Here is a 20,619-nt window from a genome sequence, read left to right as displayed (position 1 = left end):
CATTAAAAATATTGAGTTTTGACAGTGTTATTAAGCTAAAAATTTGTATTTGTTATTTTAAATGGAAAGCTATGTTTTTTATGGCGTTTTAGTATTCCCCGAGTTATTCTATGAGAGTTATTATTGACGTTCTTTATACCTAAGTAAATTCTATCTCTCAAAAATGTTTGACAATAATTTTTTTACATTTAAGATTTTTTTATGTCCATTTAATGATACCGACGTCTGCGTTGATTGACAGTAATAGAAAGTCTATCCAATGTCAAAAAAATGGTCGTTGGGGGAGTAATGAGTCCGCGTTCCAATGGAATCTGTATACTTTGGTTTGAAACCTTGATAAATTCTTGCATACAAAAATTTACTTTTATGTTTTAGGGTTGTATAATAATTTTTTGTTGATTGTAATTTTTCTAAGAACTAGACCAAAAACAGCAAAAATTATATATAACATTTTATAAGCAAATATACTTTTATTTATTAAAAAAAAATAAATATTTACATTAGGGTTAGAAAGTTATTTTTAATCTTTACAAATTTTCAAGAAAATTACAATAACTCTTTATTATTCCTTCAATACTTCGAATAAAAAAGACAAGGATTAATTTTATCCTCTATTAGTTAGTTCTCTATTATTCTCTATTATTTATTTGCTTTGAGAAAACCCCTTGAGAGTTTCCCATTTATCTCTTTAAAGTTGTTTTGGATGGAGCTTTTAAAAATTGACTTCTTCTTGCAAATTCATAATCTTTTACCTCCAGGCAATACAATGACGTACTGTAACTTCAGACCATCTTGGGTTTTTTAGGGAATAATTATAAATTTGCTCAAGTAAAAACACAGCCCTTGGTTCTCAGTTCTTTGCATCTGACTCAATTTTCACTACACAATGTTGTCCTTTACTCTAATTGTCAATTTTTTCCTGCATTTTCTTTAGTTTTTCGAATCTATTTTCGTAGAGCTTATTCAACTTTTGAAATGCCATAATTTCTTCCTGTACCTTTTTTTCTAAATTTTGAATTTTATCTAGAAAGACAATTTTTTTCAGAACTTATTACATGTGGAACAGTTTTTAAATCAAAGTCATGAGTAACACCTACTTTTAAATCTCTTTGTTGATCAAAATCAAAACGAAATGGACTTAAAATTAAATAATTTTTGTCAAATGAGTCTAAAGATTGGAGACACGGTGCAGGCGTTTCTAACGGCTTACGTCCTGAATTTGGAAGTGGTTGAAATTATCTGAAAACGAATAATTCTTTTATAATTCAACAAGGACGGAACTGCATTTGGTAACAATTTTTTGTTTTTATAATAGCTCGTTATTTCAAAGTGTTTTCCACAAATCACGGGTATATTGCCGATGGTACCAAATATTCTCTTAAGCCATTCGTTTTTTCGATTTCTACTTTTTGGAAATTAATGTAAAGTAACATCCTCTTTCCCCCCTTGTCCACAGTTTGGAACACAGCAAGTTTGGATACTTGGCATTTTAAGAATTATAATGTAATGTCTGAAACAATGATACTACTGATAATGCGCTTCTTAAGCTGAAAAAATAGATTGGTTGTGTGTCAGATCAATATTTGATTAAATATATCACCAATTGTCATATTTAATTTCCTGCAAATTTTCAAATTTCACAAATTACAGTTTCCTTTGGACGTGACGCGTGCGCCATCTACCGAAATTTACCATTTTGACAAGTTCACGATTTTGGCCTATTGCCCAGACTTTATTTCTGGCAATCAACGCAGACAACGCATTAAATAGATATAAATGTCAATTTCTTCCATATTCTAATATCTTATCTTACTTGAAATTTTTCTCTGGGGCGCGAGTTCTGACACACCCTGTATAATTCTTCTTTTATTGAGGTCAAATCATTAAACCCAAAAACGCATTAAAACAATTTTCAAAGTATTGTTTGAGTACCTAAAAATTAAATATCAACTTTTTGTCGTAAAAACGCTTGAAATATGGTTTTCTACACGTGAAATTAGACGATGCAACAGGTTAAAATACTCTACGATCAATAGTTTCCTATTTTATATGTCATGTCACTTAACAAGAAGCGATGAAAAAGCATCTTTATACATTTGCACAGGGAGATAACTAAACCAGGCAATTATTTAACGGTTGAACAACCAGAAACGGCCTCAAGCAGTTTAGAATAACGCAAACTCAATCCAAATCTTCTCAATTAATGAAACTTGACTTTAAACAAAATATGCAAACATGGTCAACCCAAAATTCAACTTTTGGTAATGAGACTTTTAACTATCAGGGAACGTCTTCTCCTCCTCAAATTTTCTAATTAAATTTGAGAGAAACTTGCAACTAAGTGCAAAAAAGCAACAACATTCGTTGTAATTATAACTTTTAATTATTGTCAAAGCCAAAAAACTTAATTTCCATCACTCACAAGAATATTAAACACTCAACTAAACAGTTATAGCGCTATAAACAATACAAATAGGCCAAGAAAACTACGTTCTCGGGTCGATTTTAATTAAACATCAGCAAGACTATAAACCTTGCAACCCTTTTAATAAATTGATGATGTAAATAATTTAGCGTGAAGATAGCTAATAGTGATAGGGGCCTAATAACGTAAAGTGGGTGTTGAGTTGTTTATTGTGAACCCCTGAGATTCATCAAAGAACATCAACCGAGACACATTTACATAACTTGTTTATCTATTGTGTCTACACCACTGGTAAAATCTCATCCAGTGGCGTAGCGCCAGACAATTAAACGTTCTGTTTACTTAGTCGTCGCTATCCTGTAGCACAAGTTATGTAAATGCACCTCGAGGGTTCCCGTAATTAGATTCCTATCACTTTAAAGCTACTCAACTCTGAAATGTTTAGGTAATTATTTATTAAAATTTCATTTGGGTCTTTAGTAGTTTTTCCCAGAGTTTGAAAATCTTTATATAGTCACAGTGGCGCAGCCAGAGGTGGAGTTTTACTTCACTCTGAAATTATCACTGATATACAGGGTGTTCCGGCTAAACCCCACATTAGAAGTATTGGAAGTTCTAACAATAATTTTTAACTAAAATTATGTTAATCAGTTAGGTTCTGCTCAATGAAAATATTTTCAAGATGGCGGCACTTCCTGTTACACCGGAAGTGGATATCAACTTCGTTATTTTAAATAGAAAGTTATGTTTTTTATTGCGTTTTTGGATGACTTATGTGATTTTAAAAGAGTTTTCATTAGCCTTCCCTATACCTAGGTGTAACAATACAATAAAACAGTTAAAATTTAGACCTCCGAACCATAAGTTTTTTAGAAAAAGCTTATTAAAAGCTCTACACGATAAAATAACAATACACAGGGTGTTTTATTTAAAAAAATCAAGTTACTTGATACTTTGCGAATGTCAACACTCTGCAGTAGTTGCAAAAGATTGATCGAATTTCAACCGTAATAATTTAGGACCAGACTCGGTAAAATGGTTGCAATTGTTTTTATTCACTCTTTCTTTCTAGCAAAGCCGTTGTGATTTTTCAAAAATGGTACTTTTTTTCATAAAATGGCCCATAAATGATAAACGGTCCATGATAGACCCATAAAACCTAATATGGATATTCTTAGAATTAAAAATTCTTTCAAATAAGCGCATAATATATCGGTGTTCCATAAGAAAAAATATAACTTTGTTGCGCCACCCTATATAGGAAGTACTTACAATGACGAAAATATTTTTGGACCATAGAAAAAATGAATGTTTATCGTCTAAAAGAAACCGCATTTCGTTATCTTCTTTATTGCCAGAGTAATCGAAGAAATACGGAGCTCTGGGACAGCCTGTATGTAAAATATTATAATATTTTATACATAAGTATTTTAACCCCCAAAACCCCTCCTCGCTGTGTGAGATTATTTAAGGAAATATTAGACATAATACGATAGCTACACAAATTAAATTTAAATTTCCAGATTTTTTAAATCTTTTAAATAGTGATAAATTTCGTATATTTCAAAAGAAGTTTCCAAAAGATTTGTGTATGATTGGCCCAATACTATTTGTTAAGGAGAAATTAGAAAATGAGTTAAGAGTCTTACATTCCGACAATACAATGAATATCTAAGCAGAACTAAAGGGCAACTTAAAATTCATAACTTCTAACTTGCTGCAAGACGAAATTACCAACACATAAATTTATTGTTTAATTTTGTCTTTTGTTGAAAGATTTTTTTTTCTACTCTTAAGAAAAGAAAATCTTTTAGTGGAAAAGCAATGTCCCAAAACCTAGCAGTAATTGCCTAGAAAAAGATTGTTTAGACTTTTCGAAAAAATTCGCGTTTTTTTGAAAGTATTTATACACAGGTTTGCGCAAGTGAAAAATAGGCATATCAATTTAAAACACAAACAGGTCTAAAATGGAGTTTTACGATTTTTACGACAGATTTTCTTATTTCATTTTTTAATACATATCTTATATTTCAATTTTTGTTTCTGTTTAAAAAAAAAATTATTTTTCTTTGTTAGAGTTAAAAATTAGTTTTATATAAACAACCTTGAGAACTGAAAATTACTTTTGTAGTTATACAGGGTGCGCCAGAATCCGCGCCCCAGAGAAAAATCCCATGTAAAGTAAAATACCAGGCACATGGAAAAAATGTTAAAAAAATCTATTTATAAAAATTTCGAGGTTATGAGAGCTTAAATTTTGCACTTTGCGTCTATTTATTTCTGTTGAAAAAATAATTTTCCAAGTTTTTTTTACTACAGACTATTAGAAGAAACAAGGAAGCTGTATCCTAAATTGTAACTTAGTTTAATGTTATTTGTAGCTTTTATTGGCAAAATTTTTGTATCTTTACTACATAATAATAAAAAAATGTCAAATTTACAAAACAAAATGTCAAAATTTTTTGACAGATAGAATTTTTTAAATATTTTTTCCATGTTCCTGGTATCTTATCTTACATGAAATTTTTCTCTGGGGCGCGAGTTCTGACACACCTTGTATACAACATAAAAACCGTAATATTCCTAAAAGTTCGAAACTTGGGTGGTTTCTTGTAACGTTTTTGTTGCAGATTGTGATGTTGAGACTGAGCATGTTGTTGAGCTGCATTTTCATGACTAATACCGCTTTAGATGACAAACACTTGGCTTCCAACTTTTTCATAGAGAAACGGGAAATTTCCAACGATTTTGAAAAATACTCCGTCACTTGTTACATCTGTGTCAACGTTTCGGACAATCTCGTGTGCAATCAGTTCGCCATTGATCGGCCCTGCAAACCCGGTGAGTATTCTTGGTTGCCTACCTCCGATTCTTACCGACTCGAAATGGAGTCTACATGATGAATTGATAGTTCAGCAAAAAATACACTCATGTAAAATAATATGTCGACGAAGGGTTTTCGTTTTTATGACAGTCGTTTCGGAAAAAGTGAAAATCGATGGACATGCTTTTATTTCGATGGAACTTTTATGACGTCATAAATATATGAAACATTTTGTCAAATTTTATCTTCTCTGTTAAATCCTTTGCCGTGAAATTAATTTAACTTGCTGAAACTGAAATAAGTGAGCAAACAAAAGGCCACTTTGACGTTTTGTCGTCGAGTCTATTAAAGGAAATTGGAAATTGCATTTTGCGAAGTTATAATAAGTTTTCGTTTTTTTCTACTTCTCATTTCGTAATTACAAGAACGTCGCTGGTCTCGGCATGCCATGTCCTTTATTTTTGTCTAGTTGGTATTTGACAAACTCCGAAGTTGAATGAGATTTTTCTGATCAAAGTGTCATATGGCTTTGAAATTAGGTTGGCAACACTGACTACTAAATTCAAGTGTCATAATTATTTATATATTATATATACACATATTTTCCTTGATTTTTTTACCGTCAGACATTAAAAATCGTTAATTTTGAAAAAAAAAATTAATAAATAAGTGTTCTACATATACAAGGTGATTTTTAAAAATCGGCAAGCAATGTCGATTTTTTATTTATGGTCCGATTTCAAAAGTTAAAAAATAAATTAAATGGCTTTTAATTTCCTATAAAAAATGTATTTTATGAGCTACATTCAACTTTCTTATTTTAAATTGAGACTCATATTTTAGTTTTAATAATTTTAAATTTTAAAAATCATTGTTAAAAAAGTTAATAAAAGGAAATATGGTGTGAAATAAAACAATGCCTTATTGTAACGTCAAAAAGCAGAAAATATTGTCACTATTTTTTCAAATTTTTAATAAAAAATGACAATAATAATTACCTATCACAAATCAGAACAACACATCTAATTTAGTGTGATTAATTTATTTGATTACTATCTAATTATTTATTTTGTTTACTTTTAATAAGAGTATTTGTAAAGATGTAAAGATAATTTTTTAGACAATAATTTTTAGTAAAAGTGAAACATATTGCACATATCTGTACCAAGAAAACAACCTTACAAATTATAGAGTTCCAATTTAAAATTAGAAAGTTAAAGATAGCCTAAAATATACCTTGACATTTAGAAAAAATCTAAAATTGTCAATTTATACTATATAAAAAGCTATTTAATTTATTTTTTTAATTTTTGAAATCGGGCCATACATAAAAATTCTACAGCGCCTGCCGTTCTTTAAAAATCACCCTGTATTAATTAATTTATTATTATTATTAAAGTGGAATTAATTTAATTCCACTTTTTTTTATTTTCGTTTAAAAAAAAATTATTTATTTAAGACATTTTTTTAAATGTAAATTTTGAATTGTAGTTTTTTTTAATTGAGCTAATTTAGTGATATTTTATTAAAAATGTAGGTGTGTGGCCTTTTACGATTTTTTTTTTGACCTAACCTGACCTAACCAGAAATTAAAAGGCAGTGATCATTTTTCAGAAAATAAACATAAAAATTTAAACAATAAGGATTCTGATAATAAATAGAAAAGTGAAACGGATTGAAAAGTTATTAAGTTTCTTAAACTCGTCTTTTTCATTTTTTTTAATAAAATCAGTTAAATTTAATTAGTGTTTTTGATTATTTTTTAAAGCTGTAGATAAATTGAAATAATAAAATCTGAATTCGCAGCCGAGGTTGCAATTTTATGTTAATTTGTCTGTTAAAAATTTAACCACAAATTTGAAATTTTAGTTGGCAATATTGAGTCAATTGTCAATCATTTCGAGAGGCGGCCACTGACAAGGCCGTCAGGCTAACACAATCAAATATCACCAATAATTTAGGGTTGCTAACTTAATTCTAAACCATAGACCACTGTAATGCAAATCTGCAAAGTTGAATAAAACTAAATTTGTTTTCAGTAAACTTCCAAAAGCTTAACAGATTTGAAATTGAAATATTTGCGGATTTCGGTGGTAAAAAGCGCGCACCTCCTTGCTCTTAACGTAATTAGCCCGCCTTCTTGACGGTTTTAATACCAAGTGACAAATCCAATTAGTTTTAATTGAAAATGGTAATTCGATTTTTCAGGCGAGACTTTTTGCCACACTTTGCACATAATGGACTCGAAAGGCACAAGTGTGCTCGTCAACAAGAAGTGCACTACAGACAAAGAGTGTCAAAGGAATAAAATCGGATGTGTCGAAATCGATTCGCAAAAGGTCGATATACCAACACAACCCACAATTTTATTAAATTCTAATTTTGGTTGTGTTCCAGATGTGTGTCTCGTGCTGCGACCAAAACTACTGCAATGTGGACGTCCCCACGAACTCCTCCAATGCCATCTTCGATGACAAAATCACCAAAATGCGAATGTTGGCCAAGAATTTGTTCCAAAGGGAGAAAGCCCTCACGACTACAATCAAAGAGTCGAACTCGGCCATGACTACTCGAATTTTTCACTTTTTGTTATTTTTGTGTATTGTTATTGCCAATTAAAAGCGATTTTATTTGAAATTTGGCGGTGGTTTCAGTTTCTCGACAATCACGCACACTCTTAAGGCGGGTTTAGCAAAGTAAGAGGCTACAGATGGCGCTGCATGGCACCTTAGCAACGAACCTTCACTGTAATGAATTCAAGAAACATTGTTATGTATGTAATAATTAAAGAGAATTTAATGCAAATCACGATTTTTTTTAACAAAACTCTATCGATAATAACGCACAATAAATAAAAAATACTATTTGAAAAATTGAATAAACTACGCGCGAAAATCTGTAAAATGCATTTGGTGTTTATTTAAGAGATTTTTTTCTTGAATTGTAAAATTTGAATTCTGGTTAATTATTTTCTTTAATTTAATTAGTGGATTTTTATTAAAAAATATATACATGAGGATTTTTGTAAAACAGTGGCATTTTACGATTTTTTTTTGTCCTGACAACCAGAAATTATGTCATAAAAAAATAAAACATAAATTTCTTCAAATTTAGATATAAACTTATTAAAAATATTGAACAAATCATGTTTTTAATTCCTGATTCTTAATTTTTATTGTCTTCCCAGGCATTAAAAATCAATAAATAAAAAAGTGAAACATATTGAAAGGTTATTAATTTGGGACAAAAATTAAAAAAAAAAAATTGTTAAAATCATTAATTTAATATTTTTAGTTATGTTTTAAAGTTATAGATAAAGCGAATGGTAAAATTTGAATTTGCAGCCGAGGCTGAAAATCAAACTTTAATTTTAGTTTCAAAAAAATTATTAATGTGAACATTTTTTAGATCGCGATACTTCATGAAAAATCGGTTCAATTCTGTCAGAAAAAAACATAACTTATTTGTTTAATATAATAATATTGAAGAAACGTGGAACAGAAAGAAAACTAGGAGAGAAAATGAACAAAAATCTCGACAAATGTCAACCAGTGAGTGCAATCGTACAAAGATAAACAACCTAGAACTGTCAAAATACCAATGTTGCAACCTTAAATTTGAATTTTCATGACCTACCGAGATGTCACGCTCTAAAAATTAAATGCAAATGACGATTTTTCTTAAAGAAAACTCTGCTGTTGTTTTGTAGAGAATTTATTAATAACAATAACGTACAATAAATAAAAAATACTATAATTGTGCTGTGACAATTTGAAAAAATTGCATATAAGTACGTGTGACTACAATTTAATACTAAAAAACTTCATTCATTTCGCTCCTTCTTCTTGTCCCTCTTAAAAACAGCCTTAAGAATGGGACCATAAACCACAGGCCACAATAAAAAGAAAATTGAGCCGACATGGCTAACCCCACTAAACGCACTCCAATATTTATCCAATTTCAAAAGGGCAAAAGGCATCAAACACCAACCCATAAAAACAAAAGTGTAAATCCTTAAAAGAATTTTAACGATTTGTGCAACTCCTGGATTGGAAAAGAATTCACTCAATAGCGTATTATTACTAACGATTGATTTGACCTGAAATAAATTCGTTATTAAGTAAAATTGTCTCAATTAAATTAATCACTTCTCGTTCCATATAAACGACCATAAATTCAAAGAAGAAACACACGTAGTACCCTGAATGGAAACCGTGCCATATCGCCAAAAACACCAATGTTGCCAACTGACTAACATGTCGATTCCCCAAAAACTTCAATCTCTTATAAATATACTGAGCGGACCATTGATTCGTATTTATATTAAACGATTGTATGTAATGAGTGAACTCTGTTGTATTTTCAAATGTCGATAACTTAACGTTTTCAACACCGTTCCAAAGCGACTCCCCATTGGCCCCTTTCCCGTTATAAGCCAACCCTAAAACACCCACAACCAATCAACAACCCCCAATAGAAACAAAAAACAAACCAAATAAAATACACGCCCCTTCTGTCAACAACCAACAGGAAATGTACTTATAGAGCGTGAACCGCCCCCATAACCCCATTAATAGCATTTTCTTCAGAAAACTTAACTCCTGAAACTCCCCCGAGTACATATAATCATCGGAGACAAACAGCCCCAAAATTTGAAACACAATTAAATAAAACACTCCAAGGGCGAATCTCTTCATTGCAGCTTCGGTACAATCACGCTCAAATTTCCCCGCCACGAAATCCTGGTATCGTTTCATGGGAAATTGGGGCCCCACCATGAAACTCGCTGGGAACAAGGCATGAGCGAAGAATTCCAGAATTGTGGGGCATGATTTTAGGGCAACTTTGCGGTTTTCGCCCCCGAGAGACTCCTCCGGCTGTTGGCCGTCATACAAGTCAAAAGCGACGGCGATTAAGCGCAAAACAAGGATACATTGGGGCATAGTCCAATTAATGTCGTACGTATCCGTCCCGGCATAATAATACCCTAAAGAGACAGTTTTAATGCCTTGTGACTCTATCCATGTGGGGGTTACCGGCTAAGAGGTAAACTAGATTAAAAACAAAAACAATCCCAACGCTTAAAGACGTGCCCCCTAGAATTGTTAATACTGCGTAGGTGACGCTTATGGCGAAAATTGTGTGGAAAATATCAAAGCCGTAGTTCCAATAGCCTAAGAGCAATCCACAAGTGATTGAAAAGAGGTGTTGGACGGGTGGGGCCCTGCCATAGACGTATTTGCGATGCACCAGGGCCAAAGGGTAACCTACAAAAAAGCAACGATTTTGTCAATTTTCTCCAAGAATAAAAACGTGAAACTTCATGCAACCGTTACATTAGCGTTATCACAAAACATACTAATTGGTTTCATTTATAAAACGTGGATTTTCTCGGTTTTGGTGGTTTTAACGTAATTGAGGTTATGTTATAATTGATTTTTTGTGTGACACTTACCAGCTAAAATTGTAAGTAAGAGACGTAGAGCCGGCTCATTTGTGCCCAATAAACCACTTAATTTTGCCACTACACCAAGGGACGTCTCGTGAGACATTTTTTAAAATTTGGATTCGAGTCACAAAATTGACGTCATATTTAATCCCACAAGTGCGAAGATGAATAATGTCGCCAACCTAACTGAGCTAAATTTGTTTTTATCAAAAATTGATTATTGAGAAAAGCTAAAAAGTTTAAATCAATATAGTTAATAAAAAAACACAATTGGTTTGATTTTTTTTAATAACTTGGTTAAAATAATTATCAAATTCGCAGAAGTGCTAATTGGTTTAGTGATTTTGGGTGTTGCTGTTGGCACCGTTGACTTGCCCAATAAACGTTTTTAACCCAATATCGTGTACAAAATCAATTGTAATTAGGTTTTACATTAATTTATTTCACTCAAATCGTTTTTATCTGTATAAAAGTGGTCGTTTTATCAATTTTTATCTTTATTGGTCTTTTTTGTCATTTTGTCACCTGTCATCATGTCTGACAAGAGTGGTGCGAAGGATTCGCCGGACGACAAGCCCCAAATCGACGGAAACATGGAAGGCAATTCCCAAACAAAAAGGTAACCCCCTTGGTGGGCCCCTTGACCCTAACTCGCTTAACCCCTAGCTCAAAAAAACGCAACAAGAAGAAACACCAAGAAACCAAACCGGAAAATGAAGCCGAACTTTTATCAAATTTTACCAAACCACTGAACACCATCTCAATTCAGGGCTTACGTGCGGCCATGGAAGCCCTAACCATGAACCAGAAACCGGCGAAAACCCCCGAAGAAGCCCTAACCAAGTCGTACCAGTTTTGGAACACCCAACCTGTGCCTAAAATGGGTAAATGGGCACAAATTCGTCGAAATTTTCACCAGTTTCATGTTTACAGATGAGAAAATCACGGTGAATGAAGCGATTGAGCCCGATCGAGATGTCTCGGAGATCAGGGCGGAGCCCTACAGCCTCCCGGACGGCTTCACCTGGGACACTCTCAACCTGGATGAGCCCCTCGTCCTCAAAGAACTCTACACGTTGCTCAATGAGAACTACGTGGAGGACGACGACTGCATGTTTCGTTTCGACTACCAACCGGAGTTTCTCAAGTGGGCGCTACAGCCCCCCGGGTGGCGCAAAGACTGGCATTGTGGGGTCCGTGTGGTCAAGAGTGGGCGTCTCGTCGGTTTCATTTCCGCCATTCCCGCAACGTTGAAAATCTACGAAAAGATGCAGAAAATGGTCGAGATCAATTTCCTCTGCGTGCATAAAAGATTGCGCTCGAAACGAGTCGCTCCGGTTTTAATCCGGGAGATTACACGACGGGTGCACCTCACCGGACTTTTCCAGGCGGTTTACACCGCCGGAATCGTCCTACCGAAGCCGGTGGGGACGTGTCGGTATTGGCACAGGTCTCTCAACCCCAAGAAACTAATCGAAGTGAAATTTTCACACTTGTCGCGAAACATGACTATGCAAAGGACTCTCAAACTTTACAAACTCCCGGAAAGTCCAAGAACTCCGGGATTTAGGAAAATGACGGAGGCGGATGTGCCCCAAACACACAAACTTTTAACTCAAGTAACAATTTTTTTAATTAAAAATTTTCCCTAAGTGTTTTTTTTTAGTACTTGAGAAAATTCGATTTGTCGCCGGTTTTCACCGAGGAGGATTTCATCCATTGGTTCCTCCCTCGACCCGACATCGTTGAGAGTTTCGTGGTGGAGAAGGAGGGCAAAGTGACGGATTTCGTCAGTTATTACACTTTGCCCTCCACAGTGATGCATCATCCGGTTCATACAAGTTTAAAGGCGGCTTATTCGTTTTATAACGTGTCGGGGGAAACCCCCTGGGTGGATTTGATGAATGATGCGTTAATTTCGGCCAAACAGTTGAATTTCGACGTTTTCAACGCCTTGGATCTGATGGATAATCGCGAGTTTTTGGAGACGCTCAAATTTGGGATTGGGGATGGCAATTTGCAATATTATTTGTACAATTGGAAGTGTCCAAGTATGGCACCGCATCGAATGGGTCTAGTCTTGCAATAAATTTAAGATTTAAAAGTGAAAAGAGTTTTTTTTCCGGTGGGCGAAGCACGATTTGTTCTTTAGTTGAATAAAAATGTACAAGATTCACAGTGTTTCAATTTTAAAACTGGCAACAGCGCCAAGAAAACAGCCATTTTGTGAATAACATTTTTTTCCAATTTCGGCGAAACTATGATCCAAAATTAAAATGTTTCAAACTAGATGTATGAAAAATGTTGCGAGAAGTTGATTGGTGTCAAGAAAACAGCAAAATTCTACACAGTTTAGAAATTATCGACGAATACAACCTTTACATATATTACTAATTTTCTCGATAATTGTTACTCACAATAAATTAATTTTTTTAGGGAAAGATAGAAGGTTAAAAGTGCTTTTTAACGGTGGTAACAAAGAAAGTTACGACTAATACTTTCGGAAAAAATCATTTATCAGTTGTATCACGCAGACACCTGTGTATTATGCAACCAGCAATCCAGGCGTCAATAAAAAACAACGGTTTTAATAAAAAAATTAATTGTGAAATTTAATGTATTCGGTTGAAAATGTAGAATCCTCTTCAAATTTATTAATTGATTATGTTTAAATAAATAAAAACCCATTAAGGTTGGTACGATTGACATTCAGTCAGTGGTGCCAACCTCCGTCAGTGTCACTTTTTGTCAACACTGCGAGACTCGCCCCCCGAGTAATAAATTAATCACCAATTAATTACCAACGCCGTCCACGTCCGAATTCTAATTACGTACGTGAGTGTCCTATTATTTGCGTTATTTCCAGTTGAAGCCCGCCCTGAAAATGGTTGACGACGAGTCGACGACTTGAAAACATATTGCGAAAGTGAAATATCGATGTGAAATTTGAAAAATTCCATTTCAACCCCTGAAATGGCATCGTCGTTCAACGCCGACACGATTTCGGAATGCAGTGAAGCAAGCACACTTATTGACGGAAGTGTCATTTCGACAGTGCCGGACCGACACGGTTTTTTGGGGGGCTCACAGTACTCGCCCGAGCCTAGGCAAGGGCCCCCGCCGGAAATCGTGCTCCGGAGGGAGAGGAAGTGGCTCAAGATGCTGTCCCAGTGGAATTTTTACATGGACAGGAATTACAGGAAAATCAAGGAGAGGTGCAGGAAAGGTAGGCTTTTGCGGTGTTTTGCACCAAAACGGAGAGTTTCTCGGCTAAAAGCAAAACCATGTTCAGGAAAGCGTGCGGTGTGGAAATTTCACCTTTTGTTTTCTAAAAACCTAACTTGAAATTTATTAGAGTTTCGTATTTTTTGTTTTTTAACATTTTTTTTTCTTAAAAATTAATTATCGTTTCGTGGAACCAATTTATTTGCGAAGATAACAGTAATAATAATCCTTTTATGGTGCCATTAAATTTCTGATCAAAGTGGCCCATGAATTTGAAATTAAGTTGGCAACATTGACAAAGAAAAATCTTCGTTAAAAAAGCGTCACTGTGCAAATTCTAATGCGTATTTTTGAGTAAATTTCACTTGTTGTTATCTTAAAACCTGATTTTGTTTACAAGTTGTACTGATAAGATTTTTTTTAATTGCCTCATAAAATACATGACATCAATACATTTTGTTTTTTTTTTTTTTGGAGATTTTTTGAATTTAATTCGTCAACATTGAACAAAATAAACAAAAAATATCATTTCAAATAAATTTCCAATCAAAGTGTTCTATGAGTTTAAAATTAAGTTGGCAATATAAACTGTCAAACTCAAACGTTACACTTTTATAGACAATTGTCAACTTGTGCGTTTTTTTTTTAAACCTGAACGTTATTTAAGAAACAATTTTGCAAAAAAAGTTGAAAAAAAAAGGTCGTGCTCACTAAATTGAACAAAAATACAAAAAAAAAACCATTTTTTTTCTCAAAAATTATTCATCGTCTCGAGGAGCCAAATTTATTTGCGAAGACAACAGTGATAATAATCCAATCTGATCAAAGTGATCTGTGAATTTTAAATTAAGTTGGCTACCTTGAATAAGGAAAATCTTCGTTAAGAAAGCGTCATTGTGCAAATTGTAATGCATTATTTTGAATAAATTTCATTTTTTGTTATCTAAAAACCTGATTTTGTTTATATGTTATGCTGATAAGTGATAATTTTTTTTAGTTGTCTTATAATTATAAAATAAATGACAGCAATACACTTCATGTTTTTTAGAGGCTTTTTTGAAATTAATTCGGCAATATTGAACAAACAAAGACAGAAAATCTCATGCTTTAAAATGAATTTCCGATCAAAGTGTACTATGACTTTGGAATTAAGTTGGCAACATAAACTGTCAGATTCAAACGTCACACTTTTATAGTCAATTGTCATTCCGACGGGCGGCAGCTGAAATGGCCGTCACCTGACACACTCTGATTTCACCAATAATTCGGTGTTGCCAACTTAATTTTATAGTCATAGGTCACTTTGATCGAAATTTTATTTGAAAGCATAGTGGCAATTTTCATGGATTGTACTCTACATGATGCCAACTTAATATTATAATCTCTGGCCAGTTTGGTCAAAAGAAATATTTTTTAAATAAAATCTATTGTTTTTAAAAATAGTTATTACCATTAATAATAAATGAACAAAGAACTTCCTATATTTTTACAAACCTAAATTTGAAAAATAAAGGAATGTCATAAATTGAATTGCCACTTGATTCATTTGATAACTTAAATTGTCAATTTTTAACAGATATTTGTTTTTTACTTGTCACTATTTTTTAAAGAATTTTATTCGTCACTGTCAAAATTTACCGTTTTTCTCCCGTGTAAGGAAGTTTTGACAACTGTTTGGCATTTCTCAATACAAAACGTCAAATTATTTTTAACAGACTTAAAGCAAGTTTAAGCCTTGTTGACTCTAATTCGAAGAATAAATGGTAAAAATCCACTCGGTCAAATAAAGAGTCCGATTTACACTCAAACTCGTTGAATAAATAACTCCGTTTTTTTTTATATTTTCGTTATAAATCGAAGGATCTATAAAAAGGTTTTAATAAAAATGTGAAAATAATAAACTAGAAAAAAGTACACATTTTAATCCAAATTTACTGTTTTTTAATTTAGTATTTTTTCACTTCCTCTATTCCCATTGAGAGCCAACTTTAAAATATAAAATACTGCGTTTTTAAAACGCATCTTTTCGACACTGTATTCAGTTTATCATAAAGAAGTTCGACTTGAACAAATTAAAGTTTTTTTAAATTTACTTCTACAAAAGTAGGAAAAATGGTTCATGCTCACATAAATTGAGCAAAAAATCGCTTATAGCCTTTTTTTAAAATCAGGAGTTTAGATTGAACCTTCAATTTTTTTTTATAAAATTCTTATAGTATCAAAAAATTGAATAAAAAATCGCTCGTGAAAATCTTGAGAAATATAAAAATAATAATAGGATAAGGTTATGACATATTTCCTGTTTTTTTTTTAATTTAGTAACTTTTTTCTACTCCTACCTACTGCATTCATTTTCACTGTTGCCAACTTAGTTTTGGAATGAAATAAATGTTTTCAGGCATCCCGATGTCGATCCGCCCCCGCGCTTGGCTCTACCTCTGCGGGGGCAAACTCCTAATGGACAAAAATGAGCACGTGTACGAAGACTGTCTCCGCGCCGAAGGCGACCCGAAATGCATCGATGACATTAAAAAAGACATCCATCGTCAATTCCCCACTCACGAAATGTTCAGTTCCGAAGACAAGCCCGGTCAAGCGGAACTGTTCAACGTCCTCAAAGCCTACACGATTCAAAACCCCAAAATCGGTTACTGTCAAGCGCAAGCCCCCGTCGCCGCCTTCCTCCTAATGCACATGCCGGCCGTTCAAGCCTTCTGGTGTCTCGTCAGCATCTCTGACAGATATTTGGAGGATTATTACTCTCCAACCATGGAGGTGGTGCAACGTGATGGTCTCATCCTCCAAGGGCTGTTGAAGAAAGTGTGTCCTGCAGCGTACAAACACTTGAAGAAAGTCAATGCAGAACCGATGTTTTATTGCACGGAATGGTTCTTGTGCGCTTTCACGAGGACACTACCGTGGGATTCGCTCTTGAGAGTTTGGGATGTGTTTCTGTGTGAAGGAGTGAAGATTTTGTTCAAGACGGCGTTGGTTATTTTGATTAGTTGTCTCGGAACGGCGAAAAGTCGCAAGCAGTGTCCTGGGTTATGCGAGACGTTGAATAAGTTGAGGAATCCGCCAGAAGAGGTCCTCACGGAGCAAAATCTAATCAGTAATATTTATCGACTTGATTTGAGCGAAAAAGATTTTGAGATGGAGCATCAGAAGCAGACGATAAGGATGAAAAATGAGAAGGCGAAAGGGCAACGGTGAGGGGGACGATGTGTAACAAAAATTCTCGATTATATTTCTTGTTACGTTTATTGCATTTATTACGTAGGTTTAAAGATTGGTTAAATTTTGCACCCGATATTTCTAGTCCAAGGTGCAAAAAAGATTCGTTTAGGTTTTTCTATTCTGATATTTTCTATCAATTGTATATAAGAGATGATGAAATAATTTTTCGAATTAATAAACCTGATGATAGTTAACACGACTTAATCACCTACCCCACACCATTTTGAATTTAACAAGACCAAAATTACAGTTTTCTGTATTACAGATTCCTGTAATTGCGTTACTTTAGGACACGTATTTAAATTTATGAAATGATGAAATAATTGCAAAGGTCAGCCTTTATCTGACATTTATTTATAAACAAATTGGCCACGTGCGCACTTGTGCGTCCCGAAATAAACATAAGTGACATAACCTTAAAACATTCATAAAAACTTAAAAAAAAGTTTAATCCCCTTCTGATAACAAAATAATTGCATTTTAAACATATAGTTATAAAAATTATTGATAGTAATGAAAAAATTGGGCATTGTATGTCCACCTCGGGCACCAAGGTCACCTCTACACCCCACCACGAGTTTTCTCGACCCGATAAGCCCTCTCTATCACTCTCGCTCCCGTGCAATAGCCCATCTCCTCTCCTTGTCATTTTCTGCGTAACATCATTTCAAACTATGCATTTCGATCGCTGATTTATTTTCGAAAAAAGTTGACTGAAAATCGTCGGTAAATAGCTTTTCGTGTCCGGTGGTCGTAAAAGTGTCCAAATGTCGCGTGAAAAGACATCGTCGAAAAGGTTTTACCGTTCCGAGTCCTACTTCAACCTCATGGCTTGCATGGACCGGGGCACCCAAGCCGAGGAGGAGAACCGCTGGAATTTTGAAATAGCTTGGGAGGCGGCGAACAAAGTCGGAGGCATTTACACAGTCATACGGTCCAAATCGTACGTCTCGACTGAGGAGTTGGGGGACCAGTACTGCCTCATCGGACCCTACAAGGAGTTCTATGCGAGGACCGAAGTGGAAGAAGGGCCTTTGGGTAAAAAAGAAATCTGTAACTTGGCTCATTTATTAATTTGGCACAGGGGCGGAGCCGCTCAACGAGGCCGTGCAAGCCCTCCGCGATCGCGGTTTTAAAATCCACACCGGCCGTTGGCTCGTCGATGGCAACCCCCAAGTCATCCTCATGGACATCAGCTCAGCCGCATGGAAACTCGACGAATACAAGACCGAATTGTGGGAAAAATGCAACGTGGGAGTCCCCCATCTCGACATCGAAACCAACGATGCCATTATCCTCGGTTACATGGTTGCCGATTTCATAGCCACCTTTAAAACGTACGCTGATGAGTATGGTGGCGGTGTTCCTGCACGAATTGTCACGCATTTCCACGAATGGCAAGCCGGAGTCGGGTTAATTATCCTAAGAACAAGACTAGTTAAAGTAGCCACAGTGTTTACCACACATGCGACGTTGCTAGGACGGTATCTATGTGCCGGTAATACAGACTTCTATAACAATTTAGACAAGGTAAGGCCGGTTTTGTAACAATGACGGGGCTCATTGACTTGTTTTAGTTTAGTGTGGATGAGGAGGCGGGGAAAAGACAGATTTATCACAGGTATTGCATTGAGAGAGCTGCCACACACCTAGCACACGTCTTTACCACGGTGTCGGACATTACAGGTAACTGTAATTTTGATCAAACAAAAATCGCAGTTTTGTCATAGGTTTCGAGGCGGAGCACCTCCTTAAACGCAAACCTGACGTGATCACCCCCAACGGTCTCAACGTGAAGAAATTCTCCGCTTTGCACGAATTCCAAAACCTGCACGCCATCTCCAAGGAGAAAATCCACGAGTTCATCCGAGGGCATTTCTACGGCCACTATGACTTCGATCTCGATAAAACTCTCTATTTTTTCATCGCTGGTCGTTACGAATTTTCTAATAAAGGTGCCGACATCTTCATCGAGGCTTTGGCACGTCTTAATCACTACCTCAAGTCCACACACCCGGACATCACCGTCGTGGCTTTCCTTATTTTTCCAGCACGGACTAACAACTTCAATGTAGAGTCGCTCCGTGGACATGCTGTCACTAAGAGTCTCCGAGACACCATCAGCGAGATCCAGAACCGAATCGGGAAACGCATGTACGAGATTTGTCTCAGTGGACACCTCCCTGGTGATGATTTGCTCAAAAAAGAGGAGTTGGTACGCCTGAAGCGGTGTATTTTTTCGCTTCAAAGAGATGGTTTACCGCCGGTGACAACGCATAATATTGTTGATGATTGGAATGACCCGGTTTTGAATAGTGTGCGACGTTGCAATTTATTCAATACAAAACATGACAGGGTTAAGATTGTCTTCCACCCTGAGTTTCTCTCCTCGACTAACCCACTTTTCGGGTTGGATTACGAGGAGTTTGTCCGAGGGTGCCACTTGGGGGTTTTCCCGAGTTATTACGAGCCATGGGGGTACACGCCAGCCGAGTGTACCGTCATGGGAATCCCCAGTATCACGACGAATTTGTCCGGGTTTGGGTGTTTCATGCAGGAGCATATTGCCGATCCGATGTCGTACGGAATCTACGTCGTGGATCGTCGGTATATCTCGTTGGAAGGTACCGTCCAGCAATTGGCTCAATATATGTACGATTTTGCACGATTGAATCGACGTCAGAGGATAATTCAACGGAATAGGACGGAGCGGCTCAGCGATATGCTTGATTGGAGGAGTCTGGGAGTGGTATGTGAAAATTAAGTTGGCAGTATTGAAGTATTTAATTTTTGTGGTAGTACTACAGGCAAGCGCGTATGAAGGCCCTCCACAACGTGTTCCCGGATTATAAAGAGGAAATGGAGAATGGTGTTGGAACTTTGAAATATCCGAGGCCTTTTTCGGAGCCCCCGTCGCCGAGTTCGAGTCATGTGACTACCCCAGCGGCGTCCCTTCATGGCAGTGATGATGAAAGCGATTCGGTTGATGAAGAAAGAGAGTTGGAGGAGTTGAAAATTAATCATCATTGATTGAGGGAGAGAAGATGATAAGACTTTGCGAAAATACTCTCTAAATTTTTAAAACAGATTAGCACTATTGGTATTTTTTTAGTTTTTTTTTAATCTCATTGTTAAGAGATTACGGCAAAATAATAGACGATTATTGAAACTTGTGTGTTTTATTTTTTAAAACCTGAACGTTATTTAAGAAGCAAAAAAAGGTGAAAAAAATAAACAAAAATAAGAAGAGCCTTTATTTGCAAAGAAAACAGTGATAAAAAAGCGTCACTGTGTATTATGAGTAAATTTTATTTTTTGTTATCTAAAAACCTAATTTTGTTCACAGGTTATGCTAATAAGATTTTTTTAGTTGCCTCATAAAATAAATGACAGCAATACACTTCATGTTGTATAGAGGTTTTTTTGAAATTAATTCGGCAACATTGAACAAAATATACA

At 35.1% G+C, this 20,619-nt stretch overlaps 5 protein-coding genes across 5 annotated transcripts in view; 4 read left to right on the top strand and 1 right to left on the bottom strand.

Annotated features, from left to right (window-relative positions):
• The window catches only part of LOC123009430 (ly6/PLAUR domain-containing protein 6B-like), a 28,752-nt gene extending 20,866 nt beyond the window's left edge, over window positions 1-7,886 (top strand). The window contains exons 2-4 of the mRNA XM_044405738.1: window positions 5,056-5,266; window positions 7,458-7,588; window positions 7,647-7,886. Coding sequence (XP_044261673.1) covers window positions 5,062-5,266; window positions 7,458-7,588; window positions 7,647-7,868 — 558 coding nt within the window. The 5' untranslated portion in view covers window positions 5,056-5,061 and the 3' untranslated portion in view covers window positions 7,869-7,886. The remainder of the gene's footprint in view (window positions 1-5,055; window positions 5,267-7,457; window positions 7,589-7,646) is intronic.
• Window positions 7,887-8,947: 1,061 nt separating this feature from the next.
• On the bottom strand, window positions 8,948-10,866 carry LOC123009414 (lysophospholipid acyltransferase 5). Its single transcript, XM_044405710.1, has 5 exons — window positions 10,705-10,866; window positions 10,286-10,516; window positions 9,742-10,236; window positions 9,398-9,690; window positions 8,948-9,348 (listed from the first exon to the last, which is right to left on the bottom strand). The coding sequence occupies exons 1-5, from the start codon at window positions 10,799-10,801 to the stop codon at window positions 9,073-9,075; spliced, it is 1,392 nt and encodes a 463-aa protein (XP_044261645.1). The 5' UTR covers window positions 10,802-10,866; the 3' UTR covers window positions 8,948-9,072.
• A 165-nt stretch (window positions 10,867-11,031) lies between these two features.
• Window positions 11,032-12,872, top strand: LOC123009413 (glycylpeptide N-tetradecanoyltransferase 1). Its single transcript, XM_044405708.1, has 4 exons — window positions 11,032-11,317; window positions 11,365-11,582; window positions 11,632-12,317; window positions 12,365-12,872. The coding sequence occupies exons 1-4, from the start codon at window positions 11,232-11,234 to the stop codon at window positions 12,785-12,787; spliced, it is 1,413 nt and encodes a 470-aa protein (XP_044261643.1). The 5' UTR covers window positions 11,032-11,231; the 3' UTR covers window positions 12,788-12,872.
• A 552-nt stretch (window positions 12,873-13,424) lies between these two features.
• LOC123009275 (TBC1 domain family member whacked) lies at window positions 13,425-17,354 on the top strand. The gene is made up of 2 exons (XM_044405471.1): window positions 13,425-13,924; window positions 16,322-17,354. The coding sequence occupies exons 1-2, from the start codon at window positions 13,672-13,674 to the stop codon at window positions 17,134-17,136; spliced, it is 1,068 nt and encodes a 355-aa protein (XP_044261406.1). The 5' UTR covers window positions 13,425-13,671; the 3' UTR covers window positions 17,137-17,354.
• A 182-nt stretch (window positions 17,355-17,536) lies between these two features.
• LOC123009274 (glycogen [starch] synthase) lies at window positions 17,537-20,329 on the top strand. The gene is made up of 5 exons (XM_044405470.1): window positions 17,537-18,198; window positions 18,245-18,690; window positions 18,738-18,846; window positions 18,891-19,909; window positions 19,960-20,329. Exons 1-5 carry the CDS (start codon window positions 17,928-17,930, stop codon window positions 20,188-20,190), a joined length of 2,076 nt encoding a protein of 691 aa, XP_044261405.1. The 5' UTR covers window positions 17,537-17,927; the 3' UTR covers window positions 20,191-20,329.
• The last annotated feature ends 290 nt before the right edge of the window (window positions 20,330-20,619 follow it).

The sequence above is a fragment of the Tribolium madens genome, unplaced genomic scaffold, assembly GCF_015345945.1.
Source record: "Tribolium madens isolate multiple individuals breed KSU strain unplaced genomic scaffold, Tmad_KSU_1.1 Scaffold_71;HRSCAF=194;Tcas5.2_LG6, whole genome shotgun sequence".
In the NCBI taxonomy this organism is placed as follows: Eukaryota; Metazoa; Arthropoda; class Insecta; order Coleoptera; family Tenebrionidae; genus Tribolium; species Tribolium madens.
This window is presented reverse-complemented; position numbering and strand designations above follow the sequence as displayed.

Excerpts from the sequence above, each read along its gene's own strand:
- LOC123009414 (XM_044405710.1), bottom strand. The coding sequence starts at position 10,801 with ATGTCTCACGAGACGTCCCTTGGTGTAGTGGCAAAATTAAGTGGTTTA. Across the intron at positions 10,237-10,285 it reads TCTAGTTTACCTCTTAGCCG|GGTATTATTATGCCGGGACG; the intron begins GTAACCCCCACA and ends CTGTCTCTTTAG. Across the intron at positions 9,691-9,741 it reads AGGGGCGTGTATTTTATTTG|GGTTGGCTTATAACGGGAAA; the intron begins GTTTGTTTTTTG and ends TGGGTGTTTTAG.
- LOC123009413 (XM_044405708.1), top strand. The coding sequence starts at position 11,232 with ATGTCTGACAAGAGTGGTGCGAAGGATTCGCCGGACGACAAGCCCCAA. Across the intron at positions 11,318-11,364 it reads GGCAATTCCCAAACAAAAAG|CTCAAAAAAACGCAACAAGA; the intron begins GTAACCCCCTTG and ends CTTAACCCCTAG. Across the intron at positions 11,583-11,631 it reads CCAACCTGTGCCTAAAATGG|ATGAGAAAATCACGGTGAAT; the intron begins GTAAATGGGCAC and ends TCATGTTTACAG.
- LOC123009275 (XM_044405471.1), top strand. The coding sequence starts at position 13,672 with ATGGCATCGTCGTTCAACGCCGACACGATTTCGGAATGCAGTGAAGCA. Across the intron at positions 13,925-16,321 it reads CAAGGAGAGGTGCAGGAAAG|GCATCCCGATGTCGATCCGC; the intron begins GTAGGCTTTTGC and ends AAATGTTTTCAG.
- LOC123009274 (XM_044405470.1), top strand. The coding sequence starts at position 17,928 with ATGTCGCGTGAAAAGACATCGTCGAAAAGGTTTTACCGTTCCGAGTCC. Across the intron at positions 18,199-18,244 it reads AGTGGAAGAAGGGCCTTTGG|GGGCGGAGCCGCTCAACGAG; the intron begins GTAAAAAAGAAA and ends AATTTGGCACAG. Across the intron at positions 18,847-18,890 it reads CACGGTGTCGGACATTACAG|GTTTCGAGGCGGAGCACCTC; the intron begins GTAACTGTAATT and ends GTTTTGTCATAG.